At 42.5% G+C, this 19,903-nt stretch overlaps 2 protein-coding genes across 2 annotated transcripts in view; both read right to left on the bottom strand.

Moving 5' to 3' along the window:
* The window catches only part of LOC109973253 (P2Y purinoceptor 14-like), a 12,197-nt gene extending 5,056 nt beyond the window's left edge, over positions 1-7,141 (bottom strand). Inside the window, exon 1 of the mRNA XM_020622687.1 lies at positions 7,085-7,141. The gene's annotated coding sequence lies outside the window, so the exon portion shown is untranslated. The remainder of the gene's footprint in view (positions 1-7,084) is intronic.
* A 1,801-nt stretch (positions 7,142-8,942) lies between these two features.
* LOC109973266 (P2Y purinoceptor 14) lies at positions 8,943-15,450 on the bottom strand. Its single transcript, XM_020622710.1, is given in 3 exon segments — positions 8,943-10,156; positions 10,159-10,413; positions 15,355-15,450. Coding segments are annotated over 2 exon segments (1,008 nt in total). The 5' UTR covers positions 10,412-10,413; positions 15,355-15,450; the 3' UTR covers positions 8,943-9,401.
* Between the last annotated feature and the right edge of the window lie 4,453 nt (positions 15,451-19,903).

Raw genomic sequence — 19,903 nt, 5'->3', positions numbered from 1 at the left:
GAGGATGGGACTGAGGACACATCCCTGTGGGGCGCCAATGTTCGTAACAATGCTGGCTGAAGTCCTATTGCCAATCCTGACAGTCTGGGGCCTGCCAGTCAGAAAGTCCAGGAGCCAGACACAGAGGGTGGGGTGCAGACCCAGTGTGGACAGTTTGTGGGTGAGTTTGTGGGGGACAACTGTGGTGAAGGCGGAGCTGTAGTCAATGAAGAGTATCTTGATGTAGGAGTCTCCATTGTCCAGGTGAGAAAGGGAATAATGAAGGGCAGCCGCGATGGCGTCTGAGGTGGCCCTGTTGGGCCGGTCGGCATACTGCAGGGGGTCCAGGGTGTCCGGTATACTGCTCTGAATGTGGGCCAGCACCACTCTCTCAAAGCACTTCATAATAATTGGGGTAAGTGCCACTGGCCTGTAGTCGTTCAGGCGGGCTCTTCTTGGGAAGGGGGACGATGGTTGTGGTCTTAAAACAGGTGGGAACGTTGCTCTGGTTGAGGGAGATGTTGAAGATGGTGGTGAGAACATCAGCAGCTTGCTGGCACATGCCCTGAGAGCCCTCCCAGGGATGATGTCCGGTCCTGCTGCTTTGTGGGGGTTGATCTTCCTCAGAAGATCTGCAGCAAAAGCTGATCCAGCAGCATCAGAAATCTGAAGTGCACAAGTGAGCCGATACCCTGTTGTGTTTTACTCAGTGTTGTTACTGATGCATCACATTTTGGACATGTGTCCATCCTGTCTGATAGCTCCTACTGTCTGTCTCTGTCTGCAGGAGTGGGCAGTGAGCCAACGACAAGACCCGAGATCAAACAAGCAAAAATAGAGAATTTTCAAAAAAAAAAAATCTTTGACATTCTGCTTCGTTGTCTCGGTTGTTTCTGGACTAGTCAAACTCATTCCTCATTCTTTCAATTTTTTCACCTTTGCACCACAACAGAACTGCTGCAAAAAGCAACATTTGCACAAAGTTGTTCAGATTATCTTGCTCAGAAACAATTAAAAAGATAAAATGTCTTCCTGCATGTTGCTCCCGGCTGATGTCTGGAACCACAAGGACCTTCTTAAACACTGTTCTCACGCCAGACATTTAAATGTATTTCCTCTAGGTAACAATTAGCTTACAGGCCCTGTGAGGAGAAGGTTCAACCAAGTCCAGACATCTGCTCTTTACTCTGAAGAAATGCTTAAGACACTCTGATAAACTACATGAATATGACATAGCTGGATTTTATTTCTGTGTCCATGAGGACTGATCCTAGTTCAGCCCAAAACATATTTAGGGGACATTTGCTTTTTGATTCTTATTCAGTTACATTTTCAGACTGGTATAGAGGGAAATACTGTATATCGATATTGGCAAGGGTTAGATATATTTTGGATGGGAAAGCACTACGCATTTTGTATTCTTCATTGATTTTACCATACTTAGAGTATGGCGTTGAAAACTGGGGAAATACATACAAAAGCTCACTTCAACCATTGTATATATTACAAAAAAGAGCGATAAGAAGTGTGCATAAGATGGGATATAGGGATCACACCAATGGAGCTTTCATACAGTCTAAATTGTTAAAATTTTTCGATTTAGTGGGATATAAGACTGCTGTGTTTATGTATAAAGCCAGGAACAATTTATTACCTGGTGGAATTCAAAAACTATTTAATGAAAGGGAAGGGGGATACAATTTAAGGGGTCAATTAAATTTAAAAATTCATGCTATACGTACAACCAAAAAAAGATTTTGTATTTCCATAAGTGGGGTAAAACTATGCAATAATTTAAGTGTAGACATAAAAAATAGTAATAAAATTGACGAGTTTAAACATAAATATAAAGGTATGTGTCAATCAAGATGCAAGAACAGGTTTAATGATTAATTAGATGGAACATTGTGGGTGTGGTGTATGAATGTTAACACTCTGTAATAATTCTTTAGTATATTACTTGTGTGATGTAGAAGATAAGTATTTAAGAATGTAATTATGTAAGAATGTTAACACTGTAATAATTCTTTAGAACATAGCTGTGCAAAAACAAAATTTGCTAACAATATTTGCAACACATCACAGTACAAAACTATTCCAGAAAATGGCTGTGCACATATTTGCATCACATTAGAGAATAAATCTATGCCAGAACATAGCTGTGCAAAAACAAAATTTGCTAACAATATTTGCAACACATCACAGTACAAATCTATGCCAGAACATGACTGTGCACACAGTAATTGCAACACATTGCAGACTGATGACTACATGACTACATATTTCAAAAGTATGTTTTGTCTCAATTCATTTTGTGCAGAGAAATTTCATTTGTTTGTAGTCTGTAGAAACAGTATCACACCTATGGACCTTTGTGAAAAGCTGCAAAACAGTTACGTTCAGTTTGCAAACACAGGAACATGTTGCATGTCATACATCGGACACGTGATTTCCCTGAGCATCCTGTTTGTCTGCAACGCATTGGGTTTTTCAGGTTGACCATCTCTGGAAGATGTTTTGTAGAAGTTGTTCGGATTGAGACATGCGGTACTGGGGTGATCTGATGTCTGCTTCCTTGTTGCAAAGGGTGTGCATTCTCTTCTTGTGCATCTTCAACAGCAGTGCCACACTTGCTCAAGTATGCCTGAGCCACTGTCATGCGAAACTGAAGAAACTGCATCATGTCTCTTTTTGGTGTGCCACACAGAGTGTTGTCTTGGCGATATAATAGCCAGCTGTTGGCTAAAGCAAGATCAAGGAAGTGCATCAGCATTCGAATGGTCCACTTCTTGGTTCGGACACTCATTCGGTAGTAGCTCATCATCCTGTCTGTCAAGTCAACCTCGCCCATCTTGGTGTTGTACTCGCGCACAATACTTGGTCGCATGACAGACACATATTGCTTGTCTTTCTTGGACCATCGCTGGCACACATCTTCTGGCTGTTCAGCATGAACAGTGGAAAGCATCAAAACTGCTTTGTTGTCATACCACTTCACCACACAAACCTTGCCATCTCCTCTGGTAACTGAGGCTGAGGCACCTCGTCCTTGCTCTTTCATGTCTTGGTCACTTGGTAGCTTCTGCAGTGGTTCAGTGACCCGGTTCTTCATTATTGTACCAGTTAGGTACACCTGCTTCTCCAGCATTTGATCTACAGCTTTCATGGATGTGAAGAACCGATCACAGTATACCTTTGTGCCAGGGTGTAGAGTTTTAGCCAGACGTGCAATAACCAGTACTCCCAAACCAAGTTCCTCTGCATCCTGGATCTGTGATCTCAGTGAGTTTGCACCTTGGTAGACTTCAAAGTCCAGCACAATGCCACCTGCTGTAGCCAGCACAAAGTTTTTCATGCCAACTGGATTGGGCTTTAGTGGCACATACTGTCGAAATGGGCAAGCTCCTGTAAATGGGATCATCTGCTCATCAATTGATACACATTCTGGTCGAGCCTGAAGCAAGCAGCCTTTGAGGATGCGATCGATAAAGGGCCTGGTCTTCCAGAATTTGTCAGCTTTCCTCATGTCTTCAGAAATGTCACTATCAATGACTACTTTCAGATGTTTCCTCAGTTTGAAAAATCTGTCACGCTTGAGTTTGTCACTAATGGCAGGGATTCTCAAGGCACTGGACCAGAACATTCTAAGCTGTGGGTAAGACACACAAGACATGAAAATGGATGCTCCAAAAAATGATAAATCTCATCAACTGATGTGTTGAGAGAGCTACCACTGTTAGATAGAGACATAGCATTTGTGCAGTTAGCAATTAGATTCATCAACTCTCTATCAATGTACTGCTCCATATAGTCCAGTGGCTGCCAGTTATGTCTCTCATGCAGAGTTTCCTCTTCAGCCTCAAACTGCACTATGTCTGGAGTGAAGGCACTTGACTTCCAGCGCACTCTACTTGTATTCTTGCTAGATCCTGGCTCAACACTTCTACCACGCTTACGTTTACGTGCACATTCTGTGGATGGTGGTGGCTCACTGTCACTATCACTGCTCTGCTGATCAGATTCTGATAAATCAGGTGGAATATAATCTTTATCATGTAGTAGTTCCACACCAGGATCAGCTTCTTCACCATCAGACAGCTCCTCCACATCAGAGTTCTCTCCTACTATTGCATTCAGCAGTCTTTCTGCTTTTGACAAAGAAATGGACCCTAGACATGTATCGGATAACAATAAAAGAAATTTAATCAATGTAGACTAATGTGTACCACATGCAACAACTGTTTATATTTATATTTAGTGGAAACTGTTAGTTTTTTTTCACAAATCTTCCCAAGCCATGTGTCATTACTTTTACACCTTCACATAGACAATGTATTAACATGGTCCCAATGTGCTCAAACGAGTACTTCATAGTTAGAAGCCTCCTAACTTGTTACTATTGCTAAAAGATGTCAAATTTATATACCATCTCAAACTACAGACATTAAAAAGCAAAAATTTGCAGGTTTCAACCATGAAATGTATTTAGGTTTTGTACCTTGTCCATTTTTATTTCGGGCTCAGCCGTAGAACAACTTGACTGAGATCGACGACATCTTAGAATTATAGTATAAGTCTGACGTCTTCCTACTCCGTTCAAGCATGTACTAGGTATAAGCAAATTGATATTGGATTATGTGTATGTGTGTTGTCATATCAACTGTTTTTTACATGCTTGAAAGAATAAATCAAATCAAATCAAATCAAAGAATCAGCAGCCCAGTTAGCTTAGCTTAGCACAAAGTCTGGAAACAGAGGGAAGCAGCTAGCATGGCTCTGTCCAAAGGGAACATAGTTCACCATGGTACACCATGACTGTACAGCTCACCACTCCAGCAACACAGTCTGCTGATGATGCCACCATGGCTGGCCTGATAAGGAAGTGGTGAGTCTGCATATATGGATGTGGTGCAGAGGTTGTCATGGTGTTGCAACAGAAACAATCTCTCACACAACACCCACAAAACAAAAGAGATAGTCATTGACTTCAGGAAGCACAGGGTGGACCCAGCTCCACTGTACATCAATGGGGACCTTAAGGAGAGGGTCTCCACCTTCAAATTCTTGGGGACCTACATCTCAGAGGGCCTTTCCTGGACAGCTAACACTCAAATGGTGGTTAAAAAGTCCCAGCAGCGGTTGCATTTCCTGAGGCTGCTCTGAAAAGTAGAACTAAAGGAAAAGCTCCTGGTGGCCTTCTATCGCTCTGTCATAGGATAGTGCACAACTGTGTGGTCTGCAGACAGGAGAGCTCTGCAGAGGGTGATGGTCACGGCAGAGAACATCACTGGCTGCTCTCTGCCCTCCCTGGAGTACATCTCTCACTCCCAATGCCTCAGGAGAACCAGGGAAATCATACACGACTCCTCCCACCTCAGTCCCTCACTGTTCACTTTACTGCCCTCCGCTAGTTGGTATAGGTGCACAAAAAGCAGAACAGACAGACTCACAAACAGCTTCTTCCCCTGGGCCATCAGAACTCTGAACTCCTCATAGGACTGTTACACCACTAATGGAGCATGTCAGTTGTTTTTTTTTTGTAGCTATTTATTAATGATGTGATTGTGATTTTATTATTTGGAATATTTGGTGCTTTGCTTGCACTTCAGCTTACACTGTGTACAGCTGTAGCTTTTAGAATTTCATTGTACAATGACAATAAAGGGCATTCTATTCTATTCTATTCTATTCTTACATCAGTCATCGTGATGAAGCTGCAACCAAATAGCCAAACCACTGCAGAGCCTGTGGCCAACACCAGTTCATTCCCAGCAGCGTGACCCAGTTAATGAGTGCACACAGACCAAGGCTACAGTAAATGAGTAATGACCATGAGAACATTTGTTTTGCTATGATGCTGAGAGGAAACATGCCCACAACCTGCACTTGTACACATCTTCAGTATTACACAACTCAACACACAGAATCACATGCGCAGCATATTCAGGTCTAGTAAACTGCATCGGTGTGAGCAGTGACACTGCACAGATGTCATGTATCCTCTTGTTCAGGAAACTAAAGAATCTCTGAATGAAAATGCACCTTCAAGTTGTCTGCATTTGGGTCCTAAGTCTGTAATCAGTTTCAGTTTTTTTTTTTTTATCAGTTTCAGTGTTTATTTCTTTTAAAGCTCAAGCTGTTAAAAAATGACTTAAAAATAAATCAAAAGTAAGGGATTAAAATCAAATGAATTGTACATTTAAAAAGGGGAAATGGAGTTAAACATTTAGTTAAGTCTGGAAATGTGTCTTTTGAATCCAGACAATAACAACGCTGCCTTAGAGCTAAGTCTGGCACAAGCTGAGGAGAAGCTGCAACACTGGGCAGGAAGTTAGATGTCCTTCACAAATGTCTTTAAATCCGTTTTATTTTGAAGTGGTTTATTATCAGCAGTGAGGTGGGTACAATGTAATACACTGATTCTACAGCCAGTAGTTTCATCCTTAGAATGAGTAAGTTCTTAAGTTTAAGGCCCAGTCTGGCATGGCCTACACAGAGGATGGCTGCAGTACAGAGGAGATCTAAATATCTGAGAAGCAGTCGGGTCAAACTAGTGACCCAGCAATCTGTGGGAAACTCCTAGAAATGACAAGTGATACAACACAGAGCAGCTCGGGTGGCTTTAAGCTGTGGAGTGAGATCAGACGTGCATGAAGGTCTTTACTGGTTGGATGTTTAAAAACAGGTTTTTAAGAAATATTAGGACAAAGGTCTCATATTTACCGTATGAAAACATAATGAGAGTAGAAACTCTTTAACTGGGCCCCAGCGTCTGTTGCCTTGAGCCAGGACTCCTACAGGCAATGGGTGAACGGACCGCACCACTAGTGAAAACAATACTTCTAGTTATAAATTACAACTAAAAAGTAGAAATTTCAGATGAAGCAGCTTTTCTCTGAAAGTCTGAATTCAAGTTTAAATCGGTTTATATGTGACTAAGATTTGTACAGAGGGTAATTAGTGTTGTCACGTGTATTTATATTTGTGAAAGGACCCCAGTTTAAACAGTCACTGTGATACAGTGGTTCATGGGGATCTAAACACACAAACAGTCTTTACATAGCTGTGTCTGATGTTAGCGCAGTAATAGAAGGTGCAGACTCACCTGCCTGCCTGCCTGCTGTCTGTCAGTGAGACTCTCTGATGAGAAAAACGTTTTGACTTCCCTCTGCACAGCGATCACATGAGGAAGGACAGAAGGAGGAGGAGGAAGAGCTACAGATAAAGGCTAATATGGTTGTGTACAGCTGCTCAACCACACACACACAGCTGGCCAGGCACTGTTTGTGTGTCACTGTAATGAAAAGGTAAAACAGTGTTTATGTTGATCTTTGTTTCTCTGAGTGTGAGCTTTTGTCTTTATCTGTTTGTCAAAACTAGAAGCAGCAAGAGGCCAAAGCTGCAGCTGAGAAGTCACTGCCACATAAGTCCTCATAAAACTGTAAACTGGTTTTTATATGTACAAACCCTAACACCCAACCCAAAAGCCAAATGGGCCATGATTCATCTCCTTTCCCTGTCATGCAGTGTTTTTCTGTTGTCTATAAATGCTGCCTCATGCAGCACGCTCATGGAAGTCAGCTGTGCCCAGTGTAAAGGCTTGTGTTATCATATGTGTACACTGCATAACTCTCACTTAGTACCCCTGTGTAGGGTTTGAAATCTTATTTTGAAAGTGTTCACAGGAACTGTTAGTGTGCTGTTGTGTCTGCCTTTACACTTGGTCCAGTTTAGTCTGTTTATTTAACCTTTGTCTAACCATCTAAATCCCACTGGGGCCAGGGAGACCTGGCCAAGATGGCAGCATCTCAAGTTCTCACGGGGCAATACAGCATCAACTGTGCAAGTAAACTAAGGGTGAGAACAACAAAATAATTGTCTACTAGAGGATTAAGACTCATTCACCATGCACTGTGAGAGACTGGTAGCATGCTGTTGTGTCTGCTTTCACACTTACAGTGTGGTGATCGCAATAAGTAAATACACGTCTAGTAAAACTTTATTTGGATAGTGCTCGTTCACTAGTAGCATACTGTGTTTGCTCTTACACCTGGTACTATATTTCTGAACATGCCATCTGGTGGCCACTGAGTGTAACTGCAGTCCTGCCTATGTAGTTACACATTGTGACCGCTGGGGGGCAGTGAACATTATAAGTACTACCAGCTGATCACTTTCACAATAAAACTGATAAAGTTTTCTTAACAAAGACACGAGGCCTCTACTAAAAGTCAGTCATAACACATTTAATATAATGTCTCATATGGTCATTTATTTATTTAATGAGTGTGTAGATGACAGAGCACAGGTGTAACAGCCTGTTTACAGGCTGAATGATTCTGACATCAAAACAAATCCATTCGATTAGATCCTGTATAAAAAAGTCAGTCATAAAGGAGGACTGTTTTGGACCTGATTTGTACCTCCACTCAGTCTGTCCTCAGTTCAGGTTATTCTCCAGGTGATCATGTGGTTCAGCACCACCTTCATTCACATGAACAACCATGAAGAGTGTCTGCAGCTGCTGAGAAACAACAGACCTCAGTTCACAGTCGCAGTCGTCGGTATAGTATAAATGTAGAAATATATTTCAAAAGTGTGGCCCGGGGAGCTATCCGCTGTGATATCACACACCCCTAGAGTGGGTCACATCATTTCCACTGCCTAATGTGAGCCCTGCAGCCTGGAGGGAGTGACAGCAGCCACACTGACTTCACAATAATAACATCATCAGCACATGTGCAGGTTATTTTTTTGTTTATCATACAGTAGCTAATGAGCTGCATGGGTTATTTTGTGGAGTAATTGTAATTGGGATGGCGACAGTGGTGTGGTGGGTAGAGCAGTGGTCTCCCAATCAAAAGGTTGAAGGTTTGAATCTCGGTGCCTCCAGTCCACATGTCGAAATGTCCTTGGGCAAGACACTGAACCCAAGCAGGGCTATGTCAAAATAATAAGGGCTATGTCAAAATAATAAGAGACAGAATGTTGTAATAACACGAAAAATCATATTTTAACATGAAATGAACAAGAGAGTCTTCTCATTCACATAGCAAAATGTTTTGTCATGTGGCAGGTGGTTCTTGTGTGTACTACAATACATAATCCTGCTGCTCACTCCTTCCCAAAATCATGACTTACTGATTGTTTTACTATTTTTACACTCAATTACAGCATCGATTCGCACATTAGGGTAAGAAGGTTAAGAAAGGATTGTGGTTGGAAAATAGTCCACTCCAATTATGAACATCTATGTTTCCATGGTAACAGATCCAGTTCAATCTGCAGATGAAGACTGTTCAAGAGAGCTGAAAGCTCCCCAGCAAGCACATAAGTGGACCTTGAGTTCAGCTTGTTTTGTCAGTGATTATGGTACTCATTCCTCCTCCCCTCCTCGCCTCCTCGCCTCCCCTCCTGTCCTCCTATATGTTGCTCAGACTCTGGGCAGTGGTCAGCGACCTCCTCCTCTCTCTTACTGACAGTTTCCTCAGCAGCGACTCTCTGAAGGTTCGACACATCAGGACGTAGATGATGGGATCGAGGCAGACGTTGAACCCTGACAGCAAGAGCGTCCCCTCCTTCAGCTGGAACAGCAGGAAGCGGGTGTCCCAGCTGAAGATTGAGTCCTGCAGCTGGCTCATGGTGTACGGCACACGGCAAACGTGGTACGGCACAAAGCAGATGAAGAACACTACCAGGATGCTGAAGATGCTGCGACTGGATTTGCGGTGGACTTCGCTGTTGTTGCGATGCACACGGCGGTACGACTGGTAAACCTGGCGGGCAATGGAGGTGTAGCAGAAGACAAGGACCACCAGCGTCACCCAAAACAGGGACACGCTGAAGTAGGTGGACACCTTGTGCCACTGAACACCCAGAGGCGTCTTCAGCTGCATGCATTTCCGAGAGTTTGTCTCATTGGCAGGCTGGCTGGTCAGCACAACATTGGGCAGAACGCAGACGAAGAAGAGGAGGCTCCAGGTGAGGAGCGCCAACAGCCAGGCAAAGCTGACACTCTGCAGAAGGTGCAGCAAGGACACCATGCCCAACTTGGATCTGCAGGAGGAGGAAGAGGGGGAGTGTCGGACGATCTTGACATAGCGCTCAAGGCTGATTAGGCCCATGAAGAGGATCCCCACATACATGGAGGAGTAGAAGAGCACGGCAGTGTAGCGGCGCCCAAACCCATCTCAGCTGCCAGCCTGAAAGGGAAGGTGGCCAGCATGAGGAGGTCGGCCACCACCACGTTCTTCAGGTAGACCACCAGACCATTGTCACTGGGCACTCTGAAGAAGATCCAGGCAGCCACCCCATTCAGACATATGCCCACGATACAGGTCACGAAATAGAGCAGAGGGACCACCTGTCGAGTGAAGATGCTGCTGAAGTCTGATTGGTTGGTGGGGAGGGCGGTGGAATTGAGGCGATCCATCCCTGGAAAGGGAACATGGGTTAAACACAATCAGAACGATGTGATATATTTGACACATTCCTGTTTGGGGCAGCCTCAGTGTCACTGTGACTAGCACTGAGCTAATCCAGATTTGTAACTGTACCACAGATGTGGATTTGATCTGCACTAGTGGCCTTTACATGGCAATGTTTGGTCCTGAGAGAAATATCTCAGTATCTTCTGGATGGACTTGTATGATGCTTTTGTGCCTCCCCCTGCAGGAGCCTGGCAGGTGGAGCCAGGACATCAGAGAGATTCAGCTCACCTGGTTCAGCTGCAAGACTATATGAGCAGGTGGCTTCAACCCTGTTTGTCTTAGTTGATTTTATATTCATTTCTTATATTTTGGTTATGCAAAATAAGTGTTTTAGTTGGATACATGCATGGTCTCCCCTTCTGTGTCCAGCCTTGAGCCAGGCTGTGACAAACTGGGCTCAACTGGGATCACACTAATGGCAGGTCATGTTAGCATTTAGCTCAAAGCTGTCTAAAAACCCCACAGAGCTGCTAGCATGTAGCCTCTTGTTTAGCCATGCTAGTACCACAATTCTTCATTTTGTGCCATCAACAAATCAAAATTCAGTTTGTCAAATACTTTATAAATATAACTGTTTGCTTTTCTGTACTTTAGCATGACTGTAGATTCTTAGTCTTGTTCTCAGAGCTCCCTCACATTCAGACATCAACAAAGGAGCCACAAAAGCTGTTTCCGTCTGAAAATCCCTGTTAACTCCCCAAAAAGCCTTTTATGTCCATGAACTGAACATGCTGCTCTGTTTACACTGGGGCACGTGCACAAATAAATAAGTGCCTTGAACTCCTGTTTGTCCTGCTGTTCACACACGCTTCCCCCTACATCTGATTCATCCCAGTCCAACAGACACCCAGACTCCACTTCACGCCTCATTCATCCAGCCTAATCAAAACAGGACATTAAGAGTCAGCAGTGACAGGACAACACCAGGCTGCCTTTTGTTTTCCTGTCCTCATTTATTTTTAGTCTGAATCCTGTGACTTCAGCTGGTGCCAGATGATTGTTTCTCCAGTTTGGTCATTACAGGGGTCAAGCCAAACATATTAGGTCTATATCCAGCTTGTTACACGTTCAGACTTTAAAGTGAACACACTGTGGCTTCCTGTGCTGATCTGACTTTAGTTTATAAAAACTATTTTAAGAATACATCAAGTCCTCTGGCTTCCTGTGATGATCTGACTCTAGTTTACAAAACTATTTTAAGAATACATCAAGTCCTCTGGCTTCCTGTGATGATATTGAGCACATTTGATGTTCAGATCATAGCAGATAGATTAATCTCCTGCAGCTCCGGGTTTCCTTAGTGTGCTATAAATCCACTGTCAGATAACAGCCAGGTCTCAACACGCACATGCAGCTCAAAAGTCAAACTCTGCCCGGGATGGCAACCATCGATTTATTGGGTGACAGCTGTGATTAAACCTCAAAAAGGAAATCTAATCTTAATGTATTCTTCTGCAGTGACATACACGGGTCTCTGGAGACTGTGAACTATTGCTACTGACTGACAGTTAGCCCAGAGTTTGCATGAGCTGCCTGTCGTGATTAAAATCACCAGGACTATCTGTTGCATGGAAGTCATTTGCATGTTGGGATACACAGCTCATCACCTCATCAGAACATCTTTAGTCTCTGTGATGGTGCCACCACAACAAACAAATCAACTCCAACTAATATTTGATTTGATTTGATTACTGTGTCCATCACCTTAATGCTGCAGCTGGTAAAGGTGGAGCTGATGGTAACTACCATATATACTTATACTGTGAAGTACTTTACATGGAGTTTTTGACATTTTCTGATGTTGACTTGTATTTTTGGCTGGTATTTCACATGGTACAGAAAGAGAAGGTGCTGCTTTACAGCAGAAAGGCAGAGGTTTCTGCTTTTGGCCTGGAAGTGATGCAGTGATCCTGTGTGATGAAGGCAGCACAGTTGTAAAGACTGACTGCAAGATTAGACCATTTGTAAGAGTCATTTGTTAAACAAAACCGCCTCCAGCCCACAGTGTTTGTCTGAAGGGCTCAAGTCAATAAGAGGTGGATTTTACTAGAAGATGCAAACATTTCCAGTATCAGTCCTGTGAATTAATGAGATCATTTAGTCTGTTACAGTAAACAAAGTAGTCTTTGTGTGGAAAAACAAAACCTTACTGTTTTTGTCATATAATTTAAATCTGACAGGATAAAAATATCACAGGGAGCACAACATGTGTCAGACTTACACTGCTTTTTAATTTATACATGCAACATCAGTTCTCTTCACAACTCACACCAGACTAAAACATCAGTGTGCAAACCACTGACGTGTGTTCAGTGCCACCATGTTGTAAAGTGCCCACTACAGTAGCCACATAATGAAATAAGTAGCGTTAGGGAAAGACTATAGTTAAACCAAAACACTATCGGAACACTGACATTTTGGAAAATATACATTTGCTTTGTTGCTGAGAGTTCCCTCTTACATGTCTGCACAGAAGTTATGAAGCCACATCCAGCAGCTGGTTAGCTTAGCTTAGCTTAGCATAAAGACTGGAAACTGGTGGAAACAGCTAGTGTGGCTATGTCCAAAGGAAACAAAATTCTCCTATTAGCATCTCTACAGCTCAGAAACGAACACGTTTTTTCTTGTTTAATCCTTGGAAAAACCAAAGTGTAAACTGGTTCGGTCTCTGCAAAGCTAAGCTAACTAAAGCTGCTGGCTATAGCCTTACATTTAACAGACATGAGAGGGGGATCAGTCTTCTCATTTAAATCTCAGCATGAAAGCAAATAAGTGCATCTCCCAATATGTGTGGGTTGAGGCTAAGATTGTGCAAATGTGCACAGAGGTTGTTCAAAGATGCTTGCATGCTATATAACATTTGGAGTAGTTTCTGCCTCTGGTTTGAATTGAGATTGTCATCTTCTCTGCTGCGAGCGACAAAACCACACTCTGTGCAGGCTTGCTATACTTCCAGCTTCAGGCAGCAAACACAGGACTTGGTGCTGGTTTGGTAACTAAACCACTTGGTCAGTGCTGGACTATAAGTACATACATCTACTCCAGTAGACTACTGCACTTGTACTCAACCTGAGTATCTGTATTTATTACTACTGTATACTTCTACTTTTACAATTCCAGATTAAATACTGAACTTGTTATTGCACTACATTTAAAATATTTGACAGCTACTTTACTAATAAAAATTTTACACACAAAACCTTTGATCACTTATATTACACATCAAAGTACACCGATGTTACAAATGGCTCCTTTATGACCAGCTACAGTATTGAATGCATCAGAAATAATGATGATTAATCCTGTACAGTGGGTGTTTGGGTGGTGACTTCTTTTAATCTGCAGTTTTATTTTTGCATTTCTTCCTCTGTGTAATTCAATGTAATGCACACTAGGATAATAACCACCTTTATTTGGCCAAGTATGTTACACACCCGGTACAGAACTGAGGCAGCCATCGGCGGCGCCACCTCAACCGATGGCTCTAACCATCGGGGGCAACTTGGGGGTTCAGTGTCTTGGTCAAGGACACTTCGACATGTGGACTGAAGGCACCGAGATTCAAACCTTCACTTATAATATGCACTTCGACAAAGACATTTGAAACAATGTATTTCCATCATATTTGAAATGATAAATTGATTAATCTGCGACTATTTTGATTATTAATTCATTGTTTTCAAAGTACATTTCAGATTTCTGCTAAATATGAAGATTTGCTGCTTTTTTGTGATATATGATGATAAGTTGAATATCTTTAGGTTTGGGGCATTTGGTTGAATAAAACAAGACAATTTAAGGTGTTGCCTTCTTTTCTGGGAAATTGTAATGATAATTCATTCATTCATTTTCTACCGCTTAGTCCCTGAACGGGGTCACGGGGGGGGAGCTGGAGCCAATCCCAGCCGGCAATCGGGCAAAGGCGGGGTACACCCTGGACAGGTTGCCAACTCATCACAGGGCTAACACATAGACGAACAACCACACACACTCCTATGGGCAATTTAGAGACACCAATCAACCTAAGCTGCATGTCTTTGGACTGTGGGAGGAAGCCGGAGTACCCGGAGAGAACCCACGCAAGCACAGGGAGAACATGCAAACTCCACACAGAAAGGTCCCACGTAATGATAATTCTTTTTTCAAAACTTTCTGTTGTTGTTTTATAGACTTTAATCATAAAAATAATCAGCAGATTATTTTATAATGAAAGTAGTTAGCTGTTAGGACCTAAATCTAATATAAAATCTAAAATCTAATATAATATTTATGATTTTTATCACCCCCCCCCCAATAGCCACAGCTTACAGTAATAACTCCACACGAAACCCTCAGAATCAACCTTAAAGAGGAGTGTGAGCTCCTCCTTGACTGACTGACTAACTGGGCAGATTTATAAATAAATGACCAGTCTGCTGATGACACAACAAACGATGAAGAAACTTGTCTTTTGGATCCTCTTCTATAACGTTACAGATTTAACAGTAACCCTGTATCTCCTCATCTTTTGGTTTGTAAAAATATTACTTTTGTTAAAAAAAAACAAAATAAGGTCATGGAATTATAACTAGACTATAAACTTTATATAAATAAATACTGAATAAATCCTTGCTCATGTTTTCTTTTGATGCTTTTTGTGATTTTATACATAAAACTGGGCAAAAACACTTGTGAAATGTTAAATTACAGCAGCAGATGCTTTACAGCTGCATGTCCCGCTTCTCATTTCACACATCACCTGCTTTTAATCCACAACAACACAGTAAAAAAATTGCCACCTGGTGTTCAGTGGCACATCTACAGTAATGTCGTGCACTGTGGTGCATTAACATTAATACTATTTAAGTTGCCATAATGAAATCTGTGGACATGAGAGTCTACTCACCTTTCAAAGAGCCTGATGTTCAATCAGGTGCCTGTGCAGATAAAGAAAGTCATGTGCAGTCTGAGCTGTTTAAATTCTGTAGAGGAGTTGCACTTCCTTTCTGTCCTCTCTGTCTGACTGTCCCTCTCTTTTACCCTCACACAGTGGCTCTCGCTCCAGGAAACTGCTGAGTCTGTTCTCTCTCTAAAAGGGTCTGCCGCTGCTCCGTGAGGCTGCACAGCAGTGCTGTGAGCTAACGTGTTCACAATGACAGCTGACACGGTGACGGTCTTTATCATAAAACAGTAAGCACAGTTGAGGCTGATGGGAATGTGTTTGGTTCCGCAGGCATTTGATCATAAACCAGAGTGTTGGACAAATTAAAGTGCTGACCTGATGATGGTGCAAGCTGAGGTCAGACACCAGAGCTACTGCAGTTCATCCTGAGGGGAACGGGAATGTCTGGAGTACAGGCATCGCAGTGCAGCCAACAGTTTCTGAGATGTTTCATTTGGACCAAAGCGTTGGCCTGGCAGACCGACGCCAAACAAACAGGAGGAAAGAGGCCATTTATTGGGGACTGAGTGTGTGACACTGAGTCAGAATAAACTCCAGTGTGTGTGTTCATGGTGACAAAGGAACATGTCAGCCAGTGCAACAGTGTGGTCGCTGATGGGGTGTTTTTGCACATTAATGGAGCTCTATGGCCCAGAGGAAGAAGAGATGTCAGGCTATGTATCAGAATAGTCTGCTCTAAAGCGTATCTGTGTTTATTTCCCCGTCTCGCCCCCCAGGACTGTCCGCCCATCTGTCTGTCAGCAGATAACAGGATGTGTTTCAGACTGGTTTTGGACTGATTGGACACGTTCCGTCCTTTTTTAGCTTTACATCTTTCCACTTTTAGCCGCCGCCCCAATTCCTGTCTCTCAGCGTAACCTGTTGGGTAGGAGGCCTGGGGGTGATGTGCTGTTGGGCTATGACTCTACAACCCTCCTCCAGGCTTTGTGTGCACATGCAGTCATTAAGGCTTATTTGGGGCCGTTTGGTTAAAAACAGCATTAGTTAGAAACATGCATCCTGTAATTACAAACTAAAATGATAAAGCTCTTAAACCCAAGTTAACTTAATGTTAGAGCCTTTCTTCTAGGTTCAGCCTTCTGCATTTATGACACCGTCCTACAATGGAGCCCCAGACTGAAAAATAATTTTTCCTCTCTTTGCAGTCAGTTAGTGTCTCTTGGTAAGTGTTTTGCATGTCTGTGGTATTTATGTAAAGCTTTTCCATGTTGATTTGAGTCTTTGTGGTCGTCTCTGTTTGGTCATTCTCAGCATCTGTGTGTCTTTGTAGAATTTTTGACTCGTTGTGGTTGTTTGGACTCTTTGTGTCTGGTTGCAGTCACTCTGTGTCTATTTGTTGTCGCTTTGTGTGTCTTTACAGAAGTTTGTAAAAGTCATCTGACTGACTTTCCAACAAGAGATGTTAATAGTGGCTACAAACAGGGGCCCCATAGATCCTTGGGCCCCTGTTCAGTATGCTTATAATGATTATGTCTTCATAGTACATCGCCATATTTCTTAGTGATTCTCTCTTCTCATACATTAATGTTTCGTTGTTTAACTGCAAAACTTTCAAGACCCTAAAACTCAGTAAAGTGCCTTCTGAAGCATCAGACATCACCAGTCACGTTGTTTTCTTAGTTTGACACAAGCCTCAACGCGCTATTTCGAAACACTGCACTTCACTGGAGTGAAACAGGCTTCAGAGCCTCGGTGTCATCTGCCCAGATCCAACTTTGAATAAGTGAACCGAAATAAAACTTCTAAGCCGAAGGAACACAAAAAAAAAAACTTAAGAAAGTGAAATGGTTTGTTTCTTGTCTTTTGAGTCTTCTCATCTTTTCTTTTTCCAGTGAACGTGGCTCTGCTAAATTGCCACCATCAGACAGCAGAGGCTGAATATTTTGTGGACGATGTTGATGCACCCATGCTGGTTCATGTCTTCCACCCACGCCACTTTGGCCTGGAAGAGAATGGGAGGAAGAGGAATCCAGCAGGGAAGAGGAAGATGTCAGACATGAGAGGAGGAAGTGGAGCATCCACTTAGTAGGCTAAACTAACTCAGTGACACCTTGACTTTCTTCCAAATAACGCACATTTCATTCATAATATTATAAACACAGACCTATAATTCAGTTTTTTCCTCGTCCGGGGAGTAATTCAATGTAGAATCGCCACTGATTTTATGGTATGACAATTTATACTACTACTGATCTGTACACTTAATTTGACTTTTTTCCTATCCTGTATTTCCATGTTTATTTATTTTCACATACATTTTCCTACAAGAATTATATATTTTTCTGTATGTACAATATTTATTTTTTCTAAATTTAAATAAGTGTGGAAATAGGCCTAATTATATAAATACAAATAGAAACAAACATGCAACCAAATGAAAAATATGCTAATATATAATAAATTGGTGGGCTACATAAATAAATAAAACCTATTTATTGTCTGTCATTTATTCTTTTCTGGCAGATTTTTAAAAATTGATCTTTTTATTAATGTCTTTATTGTTTCCCGTGTCACTTTGGGGTTTTATATTTGTTCGAACAAAGTGAAAAAACTAAATAAAAGAAAATAAATGTCATTTTACGGACTGCGCATGCGCCCCAGTTGCAGCTTCCGGACTGCAGATATTCATTCTTCTTCGCTGCACTTCTCGGTTTAAAAACAAAAACAAAAAACAGACAACCACTTTATTCTAGGTTTTACTGGAGCACCAGAGATTTTATTTCCACCGTTAAATGCACATAAAGTCACGGATGGGAGACTTTTGATGGACGGTACCATTAATGACCGATTTGAGAGCGAGATAGGGGCCGTGGTGGAGGTCTCTGTCCGGGCCACCGTCGCTGCACTTGCGCGGGACGGTGCCGGTGGAGGAGACTGGACAGCACCGGCAGCAATATCCCAAATCTTCCAGGAGCTGGGGAAAGACTTAACTGTGAAAATAACCGAGTTGTACCGGGACACGTCCTCCGAAGTGCTGCGTGAGAACCGAGCTCTGAAGGTGGAGGTTGAGCAGCTGGAGTCCGACCTGAAGCGGAACCTCGTGGCCGCTTTCGAGCTGGAGAAGCAGCTGCGGAACCAGGTGGGCCGGCTCAGGAAGGAGGTGGCTCACCTGGACCAGGACCTGAAGAACATGAGGACAGCTAAGGAAACCCGGGAGCTGCTGGAGAGAGACCGGAGAGAGAGGACCGTGGGCGGGCCGGTGCATGTGCTGCTGCAGAGCGGATCCGCACTCGGTGAGAGAAGAGTTGTGTTATATTTCTATTACAGATACTACTTTTGACCATATTACTTCAGTTGTGATGTACATATGCATATAGAAACATGCTCAGAGTGCTTCACACATACAGATGGGAGCAGTGGTGGAAGAAGTACTCTGATCCTTTACTTAACTAGAGGTAATGATACTATAATGCTCAAAATACTCCATTACAAAAGTTCTGCTTTCAAAATGTCAAGTAATAAGCAAAGTGGACTTAAAGTATCAAAGGTAAATGTACTCATTATGCAGAATGGTCCATTTTATAAGTAGTCTCCATTTACTTTAGCTGTATTTAAGTACAACTTTGAGGTACTTTACCTGAGTACTTCCATGTCCTGCTACTTCATCCTGTGACTTCACTCCATGTCAGAGACAAACCGTGTACTTTTTACTACACTACATGTACCTGATACCTTCAGGTCCAGAATCAGATGAATCAAACCAAACCCAGTAGAACCATCAGACTCCATTGATCCCAGTAGGAAATCCACCAGCTACCCAGTAGGATGGAAAGTACTTCCCAGTATAAGTATATAAGGTAGTTACCATCAACATGAACTCAGTAATTATAATCCCATAATATAATTTACTGCGTACACTAGTGTGAAATGTGCCATTCTGCAAAATGACTGCTTTTACTTTGCAAATCAAATTTATTTCTATAGTGCTTTAAAAACAACGTCCAGTTCACCAAAGTACTTCACATGTACAAATAGAAGTAAAACAAAATCACACAATTAAATACAAAGGATGTAAGACCATGATTAAATAGAAAGTATCGGCTTCCGCTGTGTATTAAATGCCACAGACAATAAATAGGTCCTACGCACTGATGTCAAAGCTGCCATGTCCGTAGCTGATCTTACATTCAAAGGTAAGTTAGGCAACTCCATGGTTTAGTTCAGGGGTCGGCAACCCGCGGCTCCGGATGTGCATGTGGCTCTTCAGCCTCCTTGTTGTGGCTCCCTTCGGGGAGACATGCTGAAACGCTTCGCTGCTTGTCTGGAACATGTGAAAACCTTCTTGGAAAGCAAAGCCCTCAGCTATCCCGAACTGGGAGACCTCGATTGGCTGGAAAAGTTTTATTTCATGATGATATGACGAGTCACTTAAACATGCTGAATAAAAATCTCCAGGGAAAGGGAAGCACGGCCCTGCAGTTGCTGGAGGATGTTCTGGCATTTGAGCGCAAGATGACAGCGTTTGCCAAGAGAGGTACGCTCTCTCTCTTCC

Source organism: Monopterus albus, unplaced genomic scaffold, assembly GCF_001952655.1.
Source record: "Monopterus albus unplaced genomic scaffold, M_albus_1.0 scaffold287.1, whole genome shotgun sequence".
In the NCBI taxonomy this organism is placed as follows: Eukaryota; Metazoa; Chordata; class Actinopteri; order Synbranchiformes; family Synbranchidae; genus Monopterus; species Monopterus albus.
The sequence above is the reverse complement of the archived record's forward strand: the minus strand, read 5'-3'. Positions and strand labels throughout refer to the sequence as shown.